Raw genomic sequence first — 22,888 nt, 5'->3', positions numbered from 1 at the left:
GCGCTTGTAGCAATAGGTCTGCCTTTCTGCTGTGACACAGAGATCACTTTTGTCATTGCAGCTATAATCCAGATCTGGATTCTGATCCATTCGGAGAAGATGGAAGTTTATGGTCTTTTAACTATTTCTTTTACAACAAGAAGCTGAAGAGAATTGTATTTTTCACCTGCCGCTCTATCAGGTGACTATACGTGACTCCTCCGTGTACATCTCTCTGCATGCAGCACACACCATACAGGGAGTACATTTCTGCACTGTGTATGTAGGGCTTCCCATAGATCACAGGTGTCAAACTCGAGGCCCGCGGGCCAATTGCGGCCCTCAAGAGCTTCCAATGTGCATCATTGTAAACTAAAAGAACAGCACACTGCCTTCCCGAGAGGAGCACAACACTGAGAGCACTTGTAGTTAAAGGACTACTGTAAGGGGTGGGGGGGGGGGGGGGGGGAGAGTTCATAAAGGGACCATTAGAACCCCTGGGTAAGTTCAACTTTTTTTTTTTCTTTCCTCCCTACCCCCTACAGTACTCATTTAACCACTTGAGGACCACAGTGGTAAACCCCCCTAAAGACTAGGCTGTGTTTTGTGTAATTGGCCACTGCAGCTTTAAGGCCAAGCTGCAGGGCCGCATAACACAGCACGCAAGTGATTTCCACCACTGAGTCCTGGAGCATGTAAACTTTAAACTGCTCTACTGTGCTACTCTGCAGAAGTGGGAGGAGCTGGCTCCCCACGGTTGTTACAATTATGCCACATAGTTTGAGACTATAAATGTTAAATCTTAAAACAGTTTGGCTCACGACTATTTTGATTTTGGCCCCTCATGTGATTGAGTTTGACACCCCTGCCATAGATAATACACTGTGTGATCTAGTGACTCCTCCTCCTTTGTAGCTCTGCCAGCATGCAGCACTTATTGTATCGCTTGAGTCCACCATACAGGGAGTACATCATGCTGTCACTCCTGCCTCTGCCCTATGTCTGCATATAGGGCTTCCCATAGATAATACACTGTGTGATCTGGTCACTCCTCTTTGTAGCTCTCTGCCTGCAAGCACCACACTGACTGTATGCCTTGAGTACACCATACAATGAGTACATGATGTATCTGCTTTGTGTGTTTGCATATAGGGCTTCCCATAGATAATGCACTGTGTGTGATCTGGTGACTCTCCTCTTTGTAGCTCTGCCTGCATGCAGCACACTGATTGCAGTGTTCTCCCCAGGGCCTTTTAGCCGGGTGCTCCACCCGGCTAGTTTTGGTGACCACCCGGTTGTCATCGGCTTACTTCCTCCTCTGCTGTAAGCAGAGTTGTGCAGAGAAGCACCAGCCCTGTATTCTCTCAACTCGCCCCACCCGGCTACTTTTTCATGCCACCCGGCTGTAAAAAAACTTCTGGGGAGAACACTGTGATTGTATGCCTTGAGTACACCATACAGTGAGTACATGATGCCTCTGCGTTGTTTCTGCACGTAGGGCTTCCCATACACTGTGTGATCTGGTGACTCCTCTGTCTCGTGTAATGCGTGTGATCTGCACTGGTGCATCTCTAATGTGGGTTTCCTTTACAGCGGATACTCCTACAAACGTGCTGATTTGGCGTCGGAGTTTGATATGGATCTGGAGGAGGATATAGAGGATGAGTGCAGCCACATTGGAGGAGATAGGTAAGAGGCTGTGTAGACCTCTGTATGTCTGGTGTGCACTTTTCCATAAAATGTTGAAGTCTTGTGCAGATACTCTGGCACACCTGACGTGCTGAAAACTTTTAAAATAAGAACAGTGCAGTACACTTAACTTCCTGTTGGAGGCTATATATATCGTGTGTCAGTTGGATTCTGTCACACCTATTGGTGTGCCATCTCTTTTTTGCTGTTGGTCTGCATGTTGGCTAGAATTAGTGTACCAGATCAGCTGCGGTAGCACCATTCAGTGAGTAGAGGTTCTTTGTAGCACTTGCGAGCCAGTCGAATATTGAAGGGATGCTGAACGAGAGGGACCCTGAAGACACCAAGCAGCACGAGGGGTGTTCGCAGCAGGTAATCTCACACCTTGGGCTTCATTCACAATGTTGTTTGGTTTTTTTTTTTTCCACTTCAGGGGTACTTTTTAAAGGAAGTGACAACTGAAACGATGCATTTTGTGGTAGTTTTGCATGTCTTTAATTTATCTTCGTATGTTTTATATCTCACTGACCCCCCCTCCTGCACCAAATCAGCAAAAATGGGTAGCTGTTAGAAATGTTATATTTCAATCTAGTTTTTGTTTCATTGTGTCTACTCTGACACATTCATTGAAGTATGCCAGAGCTAAAATATATGAACTATTGTCCCTTTATCTATTTCCTGCTCTCCGGAGCCATTTATTGCCAGGAAAGTGTTTTATGTCTAATTCCTTTACAGGGAGGGTTAAGCTATTGTCCGACCCAAACAGAAACCGTCACGTGCATACTTGATGTTTAACTCCTTTCAGGCAGAGAAAGGGGGGAAAAAAGAACACCGTACAGTCATGTGTGCTTGGCATTGTACATATACATCTATCTCATCACGGCACCTTGGATGTCATTTATAAGCAGAATTTCCCTTTTTAAGACATTTCAATGCACTAGAGATGACAAATCAACAAAATGTATGAAGAACTGTGCCTGAACCTGGCGGTAAAAAGAAAACCCTTTTGACTGGAGAGTCTAACTGCAAAGCTCAGCTTGAGGGATGGGATTAACACCTTGAGGGCTGGAACCCACAGGAGCGCTTTTGGCAGCGTTTTGGCAGCACTGCGATACGCTAGCAGTTTGCCAAAACGCTGGGCTAATGTTAATGGATGGGGCAACTTCCACAGGAGCGTTTGCGTTTCTCAGAAACGCAAACGCAGGACATGCAGCATTTTGGGAGCGTTAGCGCTTCAATGCAAAGTATTGAAACGCTAGCAGAAACGCTCAGCAAAACCTAAACTGAGCGGTTTTGCTAGCGTTTTGCGGTTCAGCACACTGTAACAAAATGAAAAATAATTCACAGGACCAATCAGGATAAAAACGCAAAACGCAAAACGCTAGGCACCCGCTGGGGAAAAAAATACAATGTTGCAAAACACGACCAAAAACGCGCATGAATCCGCTTGCAAACCGCTCAGACAAAACGCTAGCGGTTGCGTTTAGCGTTTGCGGTTTGCAGTGGGTTCCAGGCCTCAAAGTGTAACAGAGACAACTGAAGTCCAGATAGTGTAGCACTTTCTTTTTAAATGGAGTATAGAAGTAGTAAAGGGGGGTACTCGCAAGATAAGGTGGTTCTAAAGCAGGGGTCAGGAACTTTTTTTTTTTTTTTTTTTTTTTTTTTTTTCTGAGAGCCATGAACGCCACAATTTAAAATGTAACTCCGTGAGATCCATACAATATGTTTCAAACTGGGACAGTAGGGCTCACGTTCCTGTTGCCATGGTGATGTGTATACAGTTGATCCGCCGGCCTGCGGAAGTGTCAGACATGCTTTCAGCTTCTCTTGGGTTTCAGCAACATCAGCTTTTTTTTTTTTTTTTTTTTTTTTTTTTTTCCTTCTTCTGGAGGTCAGCCTGTTCTGCGCCTACACGAGCGGCCCTTTCAGTCACCGCCACATGGACCGGAGCATACTGCCCAGGCGCAGAATTACTGCGCCTGCACAGTACCCTCCAAGCCACGTGGCGGTGATTGACAGCGCCACTTGCGCAGGCGCAGTACAGGCCGACCTCCAGATCGGCCTGACGTCATGACCAGGAGGCTTCATAAATGTATGGCTGACGGCGGAGCTGCAGCGAGGGACATGCTTGGGGCTGGACGAAGCCCTGGGTAAGTAGCACTTATTTTCCATATAATGGCCTGATGACTCCTTTTTAAAGGAGTTGCAAGGTGAGAAATACAAATGCAGTTGTACTCAGCCTGGGCTCCTTCCAGCCCCTAGAAGTCTTTTGTGTGTTTCGCCGCAGCTGCGTTCTTCTCCCGCATCCTGCTGTCAGCCGACCCTTTGGGCGATAGCTTCTGCACATGCGTGGGTGGACTGCTTGCAAATCGTGCTCAAGCTGCTGGGAGCGTTCTGCACCCGCGCATGCACAGAAGCCACTAAAGAAGACCGGAGCTGTGGCGAGGTACACAGACTTCTAGGGGCTGGAAGAAGTGCTAGGTGAGTAAAACCATTTGTATTTCTCACCTCGCAACTTTTTTTTAATGAAAGGTGGTTTTTTTTTTTTTTTTTTTTTTTTTTTTTTTTTTTTTTTTTTATATAAGAGGTGGCTTACCTAAAATGTGACACAGGTACAGTTCGTTTTGTGAGCACTCAGCACACACCACTAACTTCATCAGGCAAAGTATCTGTGCCGGCATCCAGAACAGCCTCGCATTGAGTGCCTCTTGCGTATGTATTTTGCAAGGCCTAGATTAACTTTCTTTTGTTTTCACATTGCTTAAAAAATGGCTTGTCAGCAGACCTGGATTTACATCACAGGAGCCTATAGGCACAGATCTCCTGCCACTTTAGATTTTGCCCTCCATGAACCTACAAACACCTGCTGAACACCACCGCAATTGTGCTGGCTGTCACTTCTCCCTTACCTGTCATAGGTAGCTACAGGTGCCCCTTCACACTGAAGATAGCTCTGGCTACCTAATGCTAAGTACCTAGAGGCGCCCCCCCCCCCAGTATTAGATAGCTAGAGGTGCTCCCGACCTGAAGGGAAATCTCATCAGTGGAATGCAGAGCGCAGGGTGAGTAACCTCTCATTTACACTCTCATCTGGACTCTGCATAGGAAAGGAGGGAGGCGCTCAGGGAGGGGGAGTGAGCCCCCTTTCCATAATTAGGCACGTGCCTTATGGTAAATCCGTCCCTGCTTGTAAGAAAATCCTGCAGTGTGTATGTAGACTGATACTGATGACTGCCGTCTCTTTTCATTCCAGGCTCTCCATGATGTGCACCTAACAAGCCGGTGACTCCTGCACTCCACAAGGATGCTCAGACTCCCTCCTGTCATGCGATTTGTGTTCAGCTGCTGCTCTCTCTCCCTGTACACTCCCTGTCATCCCCTTTGCCGTCTGTGTGTGTCTCCCATGTGCCTTTCTGTACTTTACCCCCCCCCCCCCCCCCCAATCCTCTGCAGAGCTCAGTGATGTAAGCTATCCCTTCATGCTAGTGATGGGCAATGACTGCCCTCAGTGTTTTGTGGATTTCTGCCTAGACCAGCCACCCTCTGCAATTTAAGCATTTTAGTTTTTTGTATATAGACTGTCCCCAGATTCAGCTTATTCTTATATTTAGAGGGACTGAGTCATGTCATACAGCGTGTGTGTGTGTGATAGGAGCACAGTAATGGATCGTATACATATGTGTGTGTATTGAGCTTTCCTAGCCTCTGGGCGTATCCAATATTGGCTTGTGCACTGATGTACAATTTAGTCTTTTTGTATATATTGTATCTGAGTCCTCGCACTATGTATAAAGCGGCAGAAGTACCTATCCTTATGCCAGTAGCAGGCTGTACTTCACGCGGGTACAAGAGAAGGGCGACCGTGCGTCTGCCAGAAGCTGACAACAAGCTATTTTGTGACGTCTCCATGTTCTTTTTACAGCAGCCCTAAGTGACGTGTCCCACATTCTTAGAGAGTAGGAAAGGGTCTGAGAAAATAGAAGATCCTTGCATAAAGAATTGCACACCTATATGGAGCGGTTGCTGGTGCTGGGTCCTTTGGCAATGTAATCCAGACAATCAGGAGGGGTCCAAACACAGACTTCAAATAAGGGACAGATTAAAGGGAGCCTAAACTAAAAAAATAAAGTTTAACTTGTATGGGGCATCTACCAGCCCTCTGCAGTCATCCTGTGCATGTGTCGTCACTAAGTGATCCTTAAGTCCCCCGCAGTAACCCTCTTCCAATCAACTGCCAATGTGCATGCGCAACTGCACATGTCCTTGATCATATTCCTGGGGGCCAAGATTGCATGCGTGATTAAGAGGCGAGCGGTCCAGGGCCACGCATCAAAACCAAAGGGGGGAGCGGGACGATTGCTTTGTGTCAGCACAGGACAGCTGCAGGGGGCTGGTAAAAGCCCTAGGTAAGTTTAAACTTTTTTTTTTTTTTTTTTTTTTTTTTTTTTGTGTTCACTTTTAAGCTTATTGTCCCATCACACACGTCCAAGAATCTGACCGTACACCGATAATTGTTTCGGGACCTATCTGGTGCCCTTTGACAAAGCTAGGGTAGATGTATGTTTATCTTTCCTAGGGGAACAGATAGGCCAATTGTCTGTGTACAGTCAGATTCTTGTACGTGTGATTGGACAATAAACTTAATCTGTTCCTTATTCAAAGTCTGTTTGTGGACCCCTCCTTCTGATTTTCCAGAAAGTAGAAAATGGCTGGGCAGGTGTATGGTTTACTGCCTCCTGACTTACAAAGGTTGGTGAGTCCATGGAATTAGCACACCTCGACTGGAACCTACAAATAATAAAGACACTGGTGGAAACCTGTAAAATGCATGTGTCCACAAATATACATATGTTGCATAGTAATTGTACTGTACCATCTATTTTTATCTGAACCTCTGACCAGCAAGTCTTGGACTAATCCTTCTCCTCATAGAGGGGGATCTTCAAGGTTTCCCTTCTAGAAGTCTGCATGGAGTAGGCAGGCCAGCAAACATCTTTATAGAAGTCCTTGCCAAGGGAGTACTTTTGTAAAGCATGGAGGAAACCTTGGGAACCCCCCCCCCCCCAGGAGGAGATGTACTAGTCCAAAACCTGTCAGCAATGCCTGGTATATACAATGCAATTCTTCAATTTTCCATCAAGTTGAAGGTCAAATCAATTATTTTCAACAGGTCCAATCTAATTTCCAAACGTTTTTGTATAGAAGTGGTCAGAAAAACGATCGGAAATCAGATCAGACCTGTCGGAAATGATCGATTCGACTGTCAATTGCATCTTGTGAACCAAGCATAAGGCATAGGGTTTAATATGGACTGTAAGTGACAGCTACATAGAATGTAAAAACATTTATAGTGCACTTCTTCTGGTACAAATGCATGTATGTGTGCACATGATTTTTTTTTTTTTTTTTTTTTTTTTTTTTTTACCTTTCTTGCCATAGTGCATCTCTGTGACAAGTTTTTCCGCTCTCATGTGACATTAAGGATGGCCAGTGAAATGCAAGAACTCCTCACTACAATCGGGTTTGGCACGGGGAGTGTGGCAGTTTGTCACCTAGTGACAGAGGTTTTTATAGAATCCAGTCCAGGTTTGCTAGATAACAATGCGCTGCGCTGCAGCCTTTGTCAGACCCTCAGTGACCCTATGGGACAATATCTAGAACGTCAAACCCTCTTAACAGATGGAAAGGTTTCACAAGGGCTCCAGTAACTGCCTGGAGTTTATTACACAAAGTTTCTTTTACAACTTTCTACTGTGTTGGCTGCAGAATGTTTGTGTTTTTAGAATTTTTTTATGCAAATGGTAAATTTCTTCCAAAATAAAGATCTTTAAAAACAACTTTTTGGTGGTTGCTTCTTTATCTGCAGAAGAGATCTTTATGAAATTGCATTAGACTGAGCACTGAATAAAATATACATCTACAAAGGTTGTTTTTTTTTTTAAACTTTTTTTGTTTGTTTTTGTAAATTGTGTTGCAGTTATTTAGGATGTCTCCGCCCCCACCCAAAGTGTCTGTTATGGTTTTTTCAAGTGGAATTTGAAGATAACCAACCCAAATTTTACTATAGAATCCTTTTTTGAAGAGAAACCCAAATGTCATTAACCTACTTGGCAGCAATCCCGAGCCTGGTGGTATGGGAGTGCAGCGGTGATTGTAACTCGCTTACCTGGGATCTGGATGCTTGCAGCCTGAATTCTTCAGGTCCTCATAGGTTCTCGATCTCACGGATGAGATTGCCATTAGTAACATGACTATAGGGGTAGAGTGCCACCTGGAGGACAGGAGGAAGAATTGCAGTGCTGGATCCCGGGGAAGAAGGGCCCGGTCGCAGTCTGTGGATTTGGACATAAGGTGCTCATTAATGGTACAATTTTGGCGATCAACCTTCGTATCCAATAAATGCCATCAGAGGAAAATGATTGGAAACAATCAATCGGACTCATAAATGGGCTAGAAAATCCAACCAATCCTAATAATTTCAGATAGAATTGATCCACAAAACAGATCGATGAAAGGATTGATAAATCAATTGTAGTTTGGCACCATCAACACTTTACAGTCTGACTATTTGGAAGGGTTACAGATTGCCCAGCAAGCTCATGGTGAACCGTAACTCCTAGGAGGACCAAAAAGCCCTCTTACTAAAATGCTTTGCTGTGGCTGGATATTCACTTTAAAGGACAACTTGACCCCCTTGGCGGTATGAAAAATACCGCCAGGGGGCAGCGCAGCAGTTTTTTTTTTTTTTTTTAAAATCATGTAGCGAGCCCAGGGTTCGCTACATGATAGCCGCTGCTCAGCGGCATCCCCCCAGCCCCGCCGATCGCCTCCGGCGATAGGCGATCAGGAAATCCCGTTCAAAGAACGGGATTTCCTGGAGGGCTTTCCCCGTCGCCATGGCGACGTCGGGACGTCATTGGGAGACCCAATCCACCCCTTGGCGCTGCCTGGCACTGATTGGCCAGGCAGCGCAGGATAGCGGCGATCGGGCGCGTGGCGGCAGCGAACGGGGTGCTGGCGCAGCTAGCAAAGTGCTAGCTGCGTCCAGCAAAAAAAAAAATTATGTAAATCGGCCCAGCAGGGCCTGAGCGGCACCCTCCGGCGGCTTACCCCGTGTCACACACGGGGTTACCGCTAAGGAGGTTAAAGCCAATGGGTACTGCTATAAAAATAAAGTCAGATACTCACCTAATGAGAGGGAAGGCTCGGTCCTAATGAGCTTTCCCTCTCCTCTCCCGGTGTCCTCAGTGCTGCGCTGGCTCCCCTGTTCGCGTCCGCTGCTGCAGGGACTTCGGAAGTACTCGGGCTTCTGAAGACGGGCCGCTCCATACTACGCATGTGCGATTGCGTCATAGAGGGCGCATGCGTAGTATGGAGTGGCCTGTCTTGAGGAGCCTGAGTGCTCCCGAAACCTCCCTTCGGCGGCGCAAGTGGCAGTATTTGACCGAACTGGTCGATTACTGCTATGGGGGATCCTGCGCAGGACCGGGAGAGGGAAGGCTCATTAGGACCGAGCCTTCCCTCTCCTTAGGTGAGTATCTGACTTTTATTTTTAAAGAGGTACACATCACTTTAAGTCATGGATCCCCCAACCTGTGGTCCGCGGCCCACTGGTGATCCGCAGGACGCTCCCAGTTGGGCTGCAGGACTGTCCTCTTCAACCCCCTCCCGCCCGTCCCGCCGCTGTTATTACCTTAGCAGCGGCCGCTCTCCCCTCTCCAGCGCATGTATTTATTCAAGCAGCGTATCTCCCGGCTGCTCTGTGTGATGCGCAGGAAGAAGGGCTCGGTTACCATAGTAACGGCGATACATATCGCCGCTACAGGAAGCCGCTGCCCTGCTTCCTGTCGCATCACACAGAGCAGCCGGGAGATGTGCTGCTTGAATAAATACACGCGCCGAAGAGGGGAGAGCGGTTGCTGTTAAGGTAATAACAGCGGTGGGGACCACCACCTGGCTATACTGGGGCACTATACTGGGGCAACTAAACTCCCTATACTGGGTCAACTATGCTAGCTATGCCACTGCACCCTTGCCAGCCCCCCCGTAACCCACTCCACTGTCCACTAGAACGCGCACCCAACGTCCATACCCATACCCCCCACCCCCCCACGGCTGTTCCCTGGAAAAAAATTTGGTCAGAAAGTGGTTCCTGGGCCGGGAAAGGTTGGGGACCCCTGCTTTAAGTGAGAAGAATATAGGGACTACCATTTTATTTTGTTTTAAACAATACCTGGCAGCCTTGTTGATCTACATACTGAATAACACCAGGAACGAGCATGCAGCTAATCTTGTCAGCTCTGACAATGTCAGACCCTGAACAAGCATGCAGCAGCTCAGGTGTTTCTATTACTAGAGGCAGAGGTTTGCCTGGCAACTGGTATTGCTTAAAGGAAACCAGAGCTCTGTTAAAGATTTATACATACCTGGGGCTTCCTCCAGCCCCATCCGCTCGGATCGCTCTCATTAACAGAGCTTTGGTACTGGAAATAAACATTGGCAGCATCCATATCCCTCTCATTTCAGTTGTCGAAAAGAAACAATTACACTGATTGGATGTGGGTTAGGGGAGGACAGTCTGAAGGAAGCTGAGACACTGAGTCAGTATGGTGACCAGAACAGATGAGGTAAGCTTGGGGGTCTGTGTTACTAGTAATACTAAGGTTGGTTTGTTTGTGGGGTTTTTTAAAACCACAACTTAGGGCTTGTTCACATGGGCGGGAAATGTTAGTTTCTCACCCCAAACTTTTGTCTGGGGAGAAAAAAAATGCATTATATATAAATTACAAATGTTCTGATTCAGAGACAAAGCCATTCACGTCAAGCTGCAAAGGCTGAGCAGCCAACACACGATCTCTCCGCGAACAAACTATATAATCCAGATACTCCGCCCCCTACGGGATCTTCCCTATGGGGATCGGCGCATTTGGCCCCGCCCGCCTTGTGTTGGTTTACTATAGTTGGAGCTGCCCTTTCCCTGGCGTCTGTTGTTCCCATGGAGACCCGATCAAACTTTGGAACTTCATATTCTCTACGGAACAACCAGGTAACTAAGATCCCTCCCCCTTCCGGGGCAGCTGAATCTGACTCCCTGTTTTAATACGCGGGACACTATATAACCCCAAATCCTATGCTCAGTCTCGGCAGAACTTACATAGTGTCCCCGCCCCCTTCTGTGATTTCTCACAGTATAGCCAGCCAGGGTATTTGATTTTTAGGCGTATTCGATAAGATAATTGATGTGATTGAAAAGAGATTTAAAATATTCTGTCGACTGATGGATTTTGATTGATTTTTTTTTTTTTTAACCACCATAAATGATTGTAGCAATAGTGCTGAATGTAGCTCTTTTTATTCACACTAACAAGAATAATTGTTGTTATAATAGCTCCCAACTGTCACTTTTTTTAGAGGGACAGTCCCTCTTTGGGAACCCTGTCCCTCTTTCTTCCAGAGGCGTAGCTAGGGTTTTCAGCGCCCGGGGACAAAGACTATTAATGCGCCCCCTAAGGTGAAGGGTCGTGACCAAATGTGGGCGTGGTTATGGGTGCTCCACATTTGGTCACGCCCCTTCAAATGTACATGGAAGTTAGCAGGCTCACGCTCACCCACCCTCCCTCAGTATGTACCTTCCAGCATGTTCCAAGACAAATTCAGCAATCATGAGCCCCCTCCATCAAGACAAATTCCGCAATCATGAGTAAACATGAGGCCCCCAACATGACCAACTCAGCAATCATGAGGCCCCCAACAAGACAAATTTAGCAATCCTGAGGCCCCCAACAAGACAAATTCAGCAATCATGAGGCCCCTAACAAGACAAATTCAGCAATCATGAGGCCCCTAACAAGACAAATTCAGCGATCTTGAGGCCCCCAACAAATCATGAGGCCCCCAACAAGACAAATTCAGTAACCATGAGGCCCCCAACAAGACAAATTCAGCAGTCATGAGGCACATAAATAGACAGCATTTCACATAAATAGGCAGAATGCCCCCTTAATATGGTAGACACCTCTCACCTGGCAGCAGTTCCCCAAAATACACTCAATCTGACAGCAGTGCTTCCCCAAAAATAGGTAGCCCCAGGTCTATAGGTGTCCCCAGAATAGGTGGCCAGCAGTATAGATGTCCCCAGAACAGGTAGCCAGGGGTAGAGATGTCCACAGAACAGGTAGCCAGGGGTATATGTGCCCAGTATATGTAGGCAGGGGTATGTGTCCCCAGTATATGTAGCCAGGGGTATATATGCCCAGTATATGTAGCCAGGGGTATATATGCCCAGCATATGTAGCCAGGGGTATATATGCCCAGTATATGTAGCCAGGGGTATATGTACCCAGTATATGTAGTTAGGGGTATATGTGCCCAGTATATGTAGGCAGGGGTATATGTGCCCAGAGTAGGTAGCCAGGGGTATATGTGCCCAGAGTAGGTAGCCAGGGGTATATGTGCCCAGAGTAGGTAGCCAGGGGTATATGTGCCCAGAGTAGGTAGCCAGGGGTATATGTGCCCAGAGTAGGTAGCCAGGGGTATATATGCCCAGAGTAGGTAGCCAGGGGTATATGCCCAGTATATGTAGGCAGGGGTATATGTGCCCAGAGTAGGTAGCCAGGGGTATATGTGCCCAGAGTAGGTAGCCAGGGGTATATGCCCAGTATATGTAGGCAGGGGTATATGTGCCCAGAGTAGGTAGCCAGGGGTATATGTGCCCAGAGTAGGTAGCCAGGGGTATATATGCCCAGAGTAGGTAGCCAGGGGTATATGTGCCCAGAGTAGGTAGCCAGGGGTATATGTGCCCAGAGTAGGTAGCCAGGGGTATATGCCCAGTATATGTAGGCAGGGGTATATGTGCCAAGAGTAGGTAGCCATGGGGTATATGTGCCCAGAGTAGGTAGCCAGGGGTATATGTGCCCAGAGTAGGTAGCCAGGGGTATATGTGCCCAGAGTAGGTAGCCAGGGGTATATGCCCAGTATATGTAGGCAGGGGTATATGTGCCAAGAGTAGGTAGCCATGGGGTATATGTGCCCAGAGTAGGTAGCCAGGGGTATATGTGCCCAGAGTAGGTAGCCAGGGGTATATATGCCCAGAGTAGGTAGCCAGGGGTATATGTGCCCAGAGTAGGTAGCCAGGGGTATATGTGCCCAGAGTAGGTAGCCAGGGGTATATGCCCAGTATATGTAGGCAGGGGTATATGTGCCAAGAGTAGGTAGCCAGGGGTATATGTGCCCAGAGTAGGTAGCCAGGGGTATATGTGCCCAGAGTAGGTAGCCAGGGGTATATGTGCCCAGAGTAGGTAGCCAGGGGTATATGCCCAGTATATGTAGGCAGGGGTATATGTGCCCAGAGTAGGTAGCCAGGGGTATATGTGCCCAGAGTAGGTAGCCAGGGGTATATGTGCCCAGAGTAGGTAGCCAGGGGTATATATGCCCAGAGTAGGTAGCCAGGGGTATATGTGCCCAGAGTAGGTAGCCAGGGGTATATGTGCCCAGAGTAGGTAGCCAGGGGTATATGTGCCCAGAGTAGGTAGCCAGGGGTATATGTGCCCAGAGTAGGTAGCCAGGGGTATATATGCCCAGAGTAGGTAGCCAGGGGTATATGTGCCCAGAGTAGGTAGCCAGGGGTATATATGCCCAGAGTAGGTAGCCAGGGGTATATGCCCAGTATATGTAGGCAGGGGTATATGTGCCCAGAGTAGGTAGCCAGGGGTATATGTGCCCAGAGTAGGTAGCCAGGGGTATATGCCCAGTATATGTAGGCAGGGGTATATGTGGCCAGAGTAGGTAGCCAGGGGTATATGTGCCCAGAGTAGGTAGCCAGTGGTATATATGCCCAGAGTAGGTAGCCAGGGGTATATGTGCCCAGAGTAGGTAGCCAGGGGTATATGTGCCCAGAGTAGGTAGCCAGGGGTATATGCCCAGTATATGTAGGCAGGGGTATATGTGCCAAGAGTAGGTAGCCATGGGGTATATGTGCCCAGAGTAGGTAGCCAGGGGTATATGTGCCCAGAGTAGGTAGCCAGGGGTATATGTGCCCAGAGTAGGTAGCCAGGGGTATATGCCCAGTATATGTAGGCAGGGGTATATGTGCCCAGAGTAGGTAGCCAGGGGTATATGTGCCCAGAGTAGGTAGCCAGGGGTATATATGCCCAGAGTAGGTAGCCAGGGGTATATGTGCCCAGAGTAGGTAGCCAGGGGTATATGTGCCCAGAGTAGGTAGCCAGGGGTATATGCCCAGTATATGTAGGCAGGGGTATATGTGCCAAGAGTAGGTAGCCAGGGGTATATGTGCCCAGAGTAGGTAGCCAGGGGTATATGTGCCCAGAGTAGGTAGCCAGGGGTATATGTGCCCAGAGTAGGTAGCCAGGGGTATATGCCCAGTATATGTAGGCAGGGGTATATGTGCCCAGAGTAGGTAGCCAGGGGTATATGTGCCCAGAGTAGGTAGCCAGGGGTATATGTGCCCAGAGTAGGTAGCCAGGGGTATATATGCCCAGAGTAGGTAGCCAGGGGTATATGTGCCCAGAGTAGGTAGCCAGGGGTATATGTGCCCAGAGTAGGTAGCCAGGGGTATATGTGCCCAGAGTAGGTAGCCAGGGGTATATGTGCCCAGAGTAGGTAGCCAGGGGTATATGTGCCCAGAGTAGGTAGCCAGGGGTATATGTGCCCAGAGTAGGTAGCCAGGGGTATATGTGCCCAGAGTAGGTAGCCAGGGGTATATGTGCCCAGAGTAGGTAGCCAGGGGTATATGTGCCCAGAGTAGGTAGCCAGGGATATATGTCCAGTATATGTAGGCAGGGGTATATGTGCCCAGAGTAGGTAGCCAGGTCAGGTGTCCCCCTCCCCAGCAGGAGGGGAGCAGCGCAGAGAAGAGCTGCTCTCCCTTCCTCGCTGTCCCCTCCAATGTCCGGGTGGCTGGCAGCGGCGGGCGGAACTTACCTCCGTCTCGTCGCAGCGCCGGATGGATCTGCCACTACTCTGGTCTGGTCCAGACCAGAGCAGCGGCTGCGCACCCGAACTTCCGCCCGGCGCTGGAGCGAGACGGAGGTGAGTTCCGCCCGCCGCTGCCAGCCAAGAGCCAGCCACCCGGACATTGGAGGGGACAGCGAGGGAGGGAGAGAGCACCTAAGGTGAGGGAAGGAGGGGGGATATGGCCCCCCCTTCCCCACCGTCCGCACAGCTCTCCCTCTTCTCTGCGCTGCTCCCCTCCGCCGCCAAAAAAAAAAAAAAAAAACAAATGAAAAAAAACCCCGCAGCTCAGCCAGGCGGAGGGCGCCCTTGGGGACCAGGCGCCCCGGGGCACTTGTCCTACCCCGACCCCCCCTAGCTCCGCGCCTGCTTCCTCATTTGTCCCTCTTTCAGGAGTCAGGACTGATGTACAGATCTCTGTAAATATATGTATGTTTCTCCTGAGATATGTTAAATTGACCCTTAACTTTATTATCCTTTAACTGAAAATATTTCTTACTTTTAGGGCTCTTTCACAGTGCGACGTTGAAGTGGCACGTCACAACAACATGTAACGCACAATAACTTATGTTAGTTTGCGTTGCAACTTTAACGTCGCATCAAAACGCAACGTCGAACTGTGAAAGTAGCCTAAGGGCCTGTTCACACTTAAAATCGCAGAACGCCGGCGATTACTGCCGGCGGTTTGCGGGAGTGATTTTCCCGCGATTAGCGTGGAAAAATCACTGGACACTGCGGCGGTTTTGGAGCGATCGCGATTAGCGTGCTATGCACGCTAATCGCGGAACGCTCGTCGCCGGCAAATCGTGGTTGTGGTTATCGCTAACCGCAACCGCGGCAGTGAGAACACTGCCACTCGCTACATTGTGTAGCGGTTCTTGTAGAACCGCTAGCGGTTTGCTGTGAGCGGGAATCACGCGATTCCCGCTCAGGTGAGAACGGGCCCTAAGGCCTCTTACACAGTAAGATAACCTCTTACTGTGTTAGAGGCCATAGCCTACTTTCACAGTTCGACGTTGCGGTTTGATGCAACGTTAAAGTCGCAACGCAAACTAACAATGCAACGTCCCAAAACTGTCACAATGCAACTCTATGCCCTGTTATCATTGCATACACCAATACCTATTCCCCACCCCACCCACCACTCACTGCCTTTACTCCTATCACAGAGGACGAAGTCAGCCGTCTCCTAGCCACTTCTCCTGCCACCTCCAGCCCCCTAGACCCTGTGCCATCCAAATGCCTCCGTCCTCACTTCCCTGTTCTGGCTCCTGTCCTCACCACTCTGTTTAACCTCTCCCTCTCCACTGGTACCTTCCCCTCTGACTTCAAACAGGCCACTGTACTCCCCCTACTTAAAAAACCCTCACTAGACCCCTCACTTCCATCCAGCTACCGCCCCATCTCCTTACTCCCTTTTGCATCTAAACTCCTGGAGCGATTAGTCCACCAACGCATGACCTATTACCTTGACTCCAACTCCCTGTTTGACCCCCTACAATCAGGATTTCGGCCAGGCCACTCCACCGAGACTGCCCTCACCAAGGTCGTCAATGACCTCACGCTTGCCAAGGCTGAAGGAAAATACACTATCCTTCTCCTCCTAGACCTCTCATCAGCATTCGACACTGTTGATCACTCCCTGCTACTCCAGTCCCTGCAATCTGTGGGTATCCAAGACCGTGCCCTAGCATGGTTTTTCTCCTACCTCTCAAATCGCTCCTTCAAGACCTCCTTCAATGGTTCCTCCTCAACCTCCTTCCCACTTTCAGTTGGGGTCCCCCAAGGCTCTGTTCTTGGTCCCCTGCTGTTCTCCATTTACACCGCCTCCATCGGAAAACTCCTCTCCTCTCTAGGTTTCAACTATCACCTATATGCAGATGACACCCAGATTTACCTCCATACCACTGACCTCTCCACCACCACCATGGAGAAGGTATCCTCTGGTCTCTCAGCTATTACATCGTGGATGTCTGCCAGGTTCCTAAAATTAAACCTGGATAAAACTGAACTCCTAATCTTCCCGCCCCGTGCTGCTTCACCCCCCACTGACCTCTATGTCACTGTCAATGGCACAATCATTCATCCAACCACACAAGCCCGCTGCCTGGGTGTCACCCTGGACTCGGCCCTCTCCTTCACCTCCCACATCCAAAACGTAGCTAGATCCTGCTATTTCCACTTACGCAACATCTCCAAGATCCGGCCTTTCCTGACCCCAGACACTACCAAACTCCTTGTCCATGCCCTCATCATCTCCCGCCTGGACTACTGCAACTCCCTCTTGTCAGGCCTTCCTCAAAACCGCATCGCCCCCCCTAAAATCCATCATGAACGCAGCAGCCAGACTCATCTACTCCTCCCACGGCTCTGTCTCCACAACTCCCCTACGCAAATCCCTTCATTGGCTTCCAATTCACTTCAGAATCAGCTTCAAGATCCTATGTTTGGCATACAAATCCATACACAAGTCCTGCCCAACCTACATCTCTGACCTGGTCAGCAGATATACACCTGGCCGCCCACTTCGTTCCTCCAACGACTTCCTCTTAACTACCGCACGCATCTCGCACTCCCATGCCAGACTGCAGGACTTCACTAGAGCTGCCCCTATCCTGTGGAACTCTCTCCCACTGCCCATCAGGCTCGCTCCCACCTTCAACACCTTCAAAAAAGCACTCAAAACTCACTTCTTCAAGGAGGCCTACATCAACTCAACACTACCCTAATCCTTTCTGCCAATAACTTCTTGATGCACCCCCTCCTTTTGTGTCACCAGCCCCTCCCTCTAGATTGTAAGCCTTTGGCAGGGCCCTCTCCCCTATCATACTTGACTGTGTGCACTTTACCCAGAATTTGGAACTGGTAATTTTTACCACTTCCATTCCAGTTTATGATCTGTCATTGTACTATTATCTGCATTGTGTTGTGTATCTTATTGCTATTACCTGTATTGTTGTATCTATGGTCTGTTACCTGTATTTTTCTGTCAACCCTGTTATCATTGTCTGTAATCCTATTTATTGTACAGCGCTGCGTAATATGTTGGCGCTATATAAATCTAATAAATAAATAAATAAATAGGCATACAGGCAATGAAAAGTATGCTTCCAGGTCATTACTAAGCATGTGCAAACAGTCCAACGCAGTTAATAACGTGTAGTTTCACAGCTTCTCCAAGCCCCCAGTAGCCGTCCTGTCCCGCGCTAGTCCTGCACGATCCTCCGCTCTGCTGCTGCCAGCTCGTTTTGTTACAGTCGACTTGTAAGTTGACGGCAACTGCCCGTCCCGGGCTACGCGAAGCTGTCTTCGCGTTCCAGCTCGCAATAGCGTCCTGCGCTAATGGCGCAGGACGCTATAGTGGTTTGGAACATGAAGAAAGCTTTGTGTAGCCCGGGGTGGGCAGGCGCAGTTGCCATCGACGGTAACAAAACGAGCTGGCGGAGGCAGAACGGAGGATCGCGTGGGACCGGCGTGGGCTAGGACGGCTACTGGGAGCTTGGGGAAGCCCCAGGTAAGTGTAACTGTTTGTTTTTAAAGGACTTTACAGTTCCGCTTTAAAGTTAACCTGTAAAAACAAAAATCTCCCATAGGGGGTAATTACCTCAGGAGGGGGAAGCCTCTGGAAGCTAAAGGGACTTCCCCCGTCCTCTCGACCCTACGCTGGGTCTCCTGAAATGTGGCCTCCCAGCACGTGCACACTAGCTCCGCCTCGCTTGGGTCTGTGCTACTGCGCAAGCACAGACGGCTGGAACAGAGGATGGTGGAAGGGAAGCCTCTTTAGGATCCAGATGCTTCCCCCTTCCAAACCCATAGGGGCAGCTTTTTTAATTACATGTACACTTTATCGCCTCTCTGTTATCTGTCTTGTGTCCTCACTTGTTATAAAGGTGGCCACACATCTAGCGATGATGGGCAGATTCGACCAAGAGACACATTTCTTGAATCTGATTAGAGAGAGATCTGTTGGGTGCCTATACACTGCAGGCCATTTGCCGATCGATTTCCAAGGTCCGCCGCCTTACCGCTGCCCCCCCTAGTGTATAAATGTGAACCCCCCCTCCATGCCTGCACTTATATATTACCTGTCCTGCGGTGCCCATCTGACTTAGGAATCCCGCTCTGTCATTAGCGCTATGCATGCCCCTGGTGTAAAGCACGTGGAACGTCATGTATAGCTCTAATGGAGGAGCGGGTTTTCTAAACACGGATGGGCGCCTCGTGGTGTGCGGCATAGGACAGGTGATGTATGAATGCACACATGAGGACGTACATTGAAACACTAGGGCCGCCAAGTTGAGAGATGTACGGCCACCTTTACTGTCTTGTCAGGTTTCTGCTCAGTGGAAGCATAAGGTGTAATTCCAGCTCTGAAAAGGTTATATATATTTTCTCTTTACATTACAGTGAGCGGAGATGGAGGGACATCCAGGAATAAGTAAGTAGCTTTATCTGAATGCTGCCATCATGTTCATCTCTTTTCCCTGATGGCAAGTGTCACCTCGTGTGCACCTATCACAAGCGCATCCTTTATACCAGTGCCACAATTATGTCCCCTTTGTAATAAATACTGCCACACTGTTCTCTCTAACCTCCTGTGGTCATTCTGTACCCCCATAACAAGCATATCCATCATGTCACCCCCATAACAAGCACCTCAATTATGCCCCTCTGTAATAAATGCTGCCATAACATCCTCTTATACCACATACGGTCATACTGTACTTTTCCCCCTATAACAAACACAACCATCAGGCCCCCCTCCATAACAAGCTTCACCATCATGTCCCCCCTGTAATAATTACTACCACTATGTCCTCTCATACCATATGCAGTCATACTGTACCCCCCTAAAACAAATGTATCAATCATGTCACCCCATAACCAGTGCCACAATTATGTCCCCTCTGTAATCAGTTATGACATTATGTCCTCTCATACCACATGTGGTCATACTGTACCCCCCTATAACAAGGGCATCCATCATGCCCCCCCATAACAAGCGCCATGATAATGCCCCCTCTGTAGTAAACACTGCAATTACATCCTCTCATACCACATGCGGTCATACCGTACTACACTATAACAAGTGTATCCATCATGTCCCCCTTTGCAAGCGCCACAGTCATGTTCCCTCTAATAAATGATGACATGTGGTCATACTGTACCTTCCTAAAAGTGCAACCACCTTATTCCCCATAACAAGTGTCAATAGGAAGCTCTCAAACCCAGCAGTGATCCAGCTCTCCACATAGACTGCTTACACCCTGAAATGGTTCTTTTGTCTATAAGCTACTCTCCCTCCTTAGCTGCCCCCAGTTCCAGAATCATATGTATTTGTTGCTCTACTTCATCTCCGGTTATGGACTTTCTGATTTCCTGGTCCTATCTACCTGCTACTCTCCTTTCTCCATACATCCCCAGTCCTATATAATGCTAGTTATTCAGCACAACTAATCCTATGCACCTACTATTAACCCTCTTGTTATCTGACGTATCCAAATAATGACATGCATGATGTTGGCTGTCCAAGGGGTGAGGATTTGCCATTCTAATTTCATGGCCTAACACCCCCCCCCCCCCTCCCACTTCACCACCCTCCATGATGAAAAGCATAGAGTGCTGGTTTACAGAGCAGAGGGGGCCCCACGCAAGATAGCTATCAATCGAAATTCTGTTTTTCAAAAATGTGTTGTGTTTATCAATAGGTCCAAGTTTGTGCATTGGGGATTTAGCAGCTTTACAATATTTTTTTTAAACAAATTCCTTCTGACATCTGATTGGCATGGAGTGATGCAAGATGGTTAGATGATCGCTGCTCCCCGGTCCATTTCCAGTTACAGAAATATTTCATTGCAGAATCATCCAGTATTACTGAATTGCATACATTTTTTATAAACCTGTTTGTACTGTTTTTGGAAACATTATTCTCTGTGCTGTACGCTAACACCCTGATGTCTCTGAAGTAGATCCAGTTAATATCTCTAGCAAAGATGGAAACCACCCACATAATACAAGACACTTGTGGCGCCAGCTCCGGGAAGACTTCAGAAGAGTCGTTGCCATGGTAATCCCTAACAATGGACCCTTCATCTTCTTGTAGATACTTTAAAAACATTTTTCTACTATAAAACTCACACTGGAATACCTCACGATAGACCAATCTGCTTGTTTTACTCGTTACCAAGTCCTAAGGTGGCCACAGACTCTACAATAAAATGATCCAATTTGACAGTAATTCAATAAAAACGATCGGTTGTACAGAAAAATCAAAACTTTTTTTCCCCAATTGTTCGAGAAATTTCAGTGGATTTTCCCGTTTTTATTCGATAAAAGAAGATTGGGAGTGTTGGATTTTTCTGATCAATTTATATAAAAAAATGAAATGGTGTGGGGCAGATTTACAATTTCTTGATGTACAGACCCAAGTAATTGTTTTCCGAGTTTTCAATATTTTTTTTTCATAATTTAGGAAAAATTTAACGTGTGTGGTACATTGGTCAAATTTTTGAAATGTTACAATCAGTCAGAAAAAATGATTGCAGTTCTTGAATTGAAAAGATATTTTTAAAAATTGTATGGTGTGTGGCCACCTCTACACTTAAAGCTACATGCAAACTTTAGATTCTTTGCTGAAATTCTTATTTGTGAACATCTCAACCAAAAACTTAGATTATGTTCAGGTGCCCGCTGGCATCGCTGGTGTCCCATTCAATGATGGGATATGTTGGGTTACTATTGCCCAACCGCTGTTGGTACACTACAGTATTCTCCACCAGGGGGCAAACTGACTTGTTCTCCCTCTCCCCTCTCATTAGAAGAGAATACACACTGCTTATTTATTTATTTATTGTATTTATAAAGCGCCAACATATTACGCAGCGCTGGACATTAGTTTAGGTTACAGACAATATTTAGGGGTGACAAACAGCAATATGACAATACATGAATACAAGAAAGACCAGATATCACACAGCACAGTATGAGTACAAGGTCATGCTTAGTCACTGGATGGGCGCATGGAGATTAGGCAAGTTAGGTTCACTCAAATGCATAGCATGGGTTCACAGTAATGGAGGTGCATGATCAGGTTGGACACAAAAGGAGGAGGACCCTGCCCAAAGCCTTACAATCTAGAGGGAGAGGTAAGGACACGAATGGTAGGGGACCAGAGTTCAGCTGTGGTTTTAGAGCACTTGTGAGGGGTGGTAGGCCAGAGTGAAAAGGTGAGTTTTGAGGGCTTTCTTGAAGATGTTGAAGGAGGGGGCTGCCCTAATGGGTGGAGGTAGGGAGTTCCATAGTGTTGGAGCAGCTCTTGAGAAGTCCTGGAGGCGTGCATGGGACTGGGTGATGCAGGGGGTGGTTAGGCGAAGTTCATTGGAAGAGTGGAGTGAGCGGCTAGGTGTGTACCTCTGAGTAAGATCGGAAATGTAGGTTGGACAGGTTTTGTGGACAGATTTGTAGGTCAGACACAGTATCTTGAATCTGATTCTGGACTGGATAGGAAGCCAGTGGAGGGATTCAAGGAGGGGATCCGCCGTGGTGGAGCTATGGGAGCAGTGGATAGCTTAGCAGTGAGCTCAGTAGCACATCTGCAGCGATCAATCTAATGCCATGATCCAAAATGGTAACTAACAATAATCTTGGGCAGCTTTCCTTTAGGGCCTGTTTTACACCTGAACAGCAAAAAATTGGCACTGTTCCTAATTAGGTGGAATCAATTGTGGAAGAGTCTAGTACTGAACAATCTGTGCGCAAACTTTGAGATCTCTAACGACACCGCGGAAGTCTCGCTCGCGCCGCAGTGTACGTCGCGTGACCTCTCGCTTTAACCCGCCGACAGGAAGAGGCGTCGCTAGCAACCGTTGTCAAGGGGATGTCGCTGGACTCGTTAAGCGGAGAGTATGCAGCTTAAATATTGGTTACTGAAGCGAAAAAAAATTATGATATAATGAATTGGTTGTGTAGTACGGATAATTACTAGAACATTAGCAGCAAAGAAAATATTCTCATATTTTTATTTTCAGTTATATAGTTGTTTTTTTTATAACGTTGCATCATTATCTATTATTTGCAGTTTACACGCTACTCAGCATTCAAAATGATTTTACAGAGCAGGCCAGTGAACTTTTGAACTGTCCTCTGCATGGAAAAAAATACTGTACAGTGACTGACACTTGAGATAACAAGCTTCAGAAGACATAGCTCTCTGAATCAAAGAGATCAGTGGCTCTTTTGCATAGATAACAGA

General features: G+C 47.7%; 2 protein-coding genes across 8 annotated transcripts in view; both read left to right on the top strand.

The window, feature by feature from the left end:
* The window catches only part of MAF1 (MAF1 homolog, negative regulator of RNA polymerase III), a 43,223-nt gene extending 35,718 nt beyond the window's left edge, over nt 1-7,505 (top strand). The window contains exons 7-9 of the mRNA XM_068237834.1: nt 62-181; nt 1,573-1,668; nt 4,922-7,505. Of these exons, the coding sequence (XP_068093935.1) occupies nt 62-181; nt 1,573-1,668; nt 4,922-4,943 (238 nt within the window). The 3' untranslated portion in view covers nt 4,944-7,505. The remainder of the gene's footprint in view (nt 1-61; nt 182-1,572; nt 1,669-4,921) is intronic.
* A 2,766-nt stretch (nt 7,506-10,271) lies between these two features.
* The window catches only part of WDR97 (WD repeat domain 97), a 100,876-nt gene continuing 88,259 nt past the window's right edge, over nt 10,272-22,888 (top strand). For 3 of the 7 annotated variants that reach the window (XR_011020967.1, XM_068237833.1, XM_068237828.1), the window contains exons 1-3: nt 10,567-10,714; nt 19,045-19,075; nt 20,604-20,704. Coding sequence is in view for 6 of the 7 variants with exons in the window: in XM_068237833.1 (XP_068093934.1) it covers nt 19,054-19,075; nt 20,604-20,704 (123 nt within the window). In the remaining variant the exon portion in view is untranslated. Of the gene's footprint in view, nt 10,296-10,566; nt 10,715-10,744; nt 10,872-15,030; nt 15,067-19,044; nt 19,076-20,603; nt 20,705-22,888 lie in introns of those variants that run through there. The other 4 variants (XM_068237830.1, XM_068237832.1, XM_068237829.1 and 1 more) reach the window with 4 other exon arrangements.

The sequence above is a fragment of the Hyperolius riggenbachi genome, chromosome 5 (assembly GCF_040937935.1).
Source record: "Hyperolius riggenbachi isolate aHypRig1 chromosome 5, aHypRig1.pri, whole genome shotgun sequence".
Taxonomy (NCBI): Eukaryota; Metazoa; Chordata; class Amphibia; order Anura; family Hyperoliidae; genus Hyperolius; species Hyperolius riggenbachi.
This window is presented reverse-complemented; position numbering and strand designations above follow the sequence as displayed.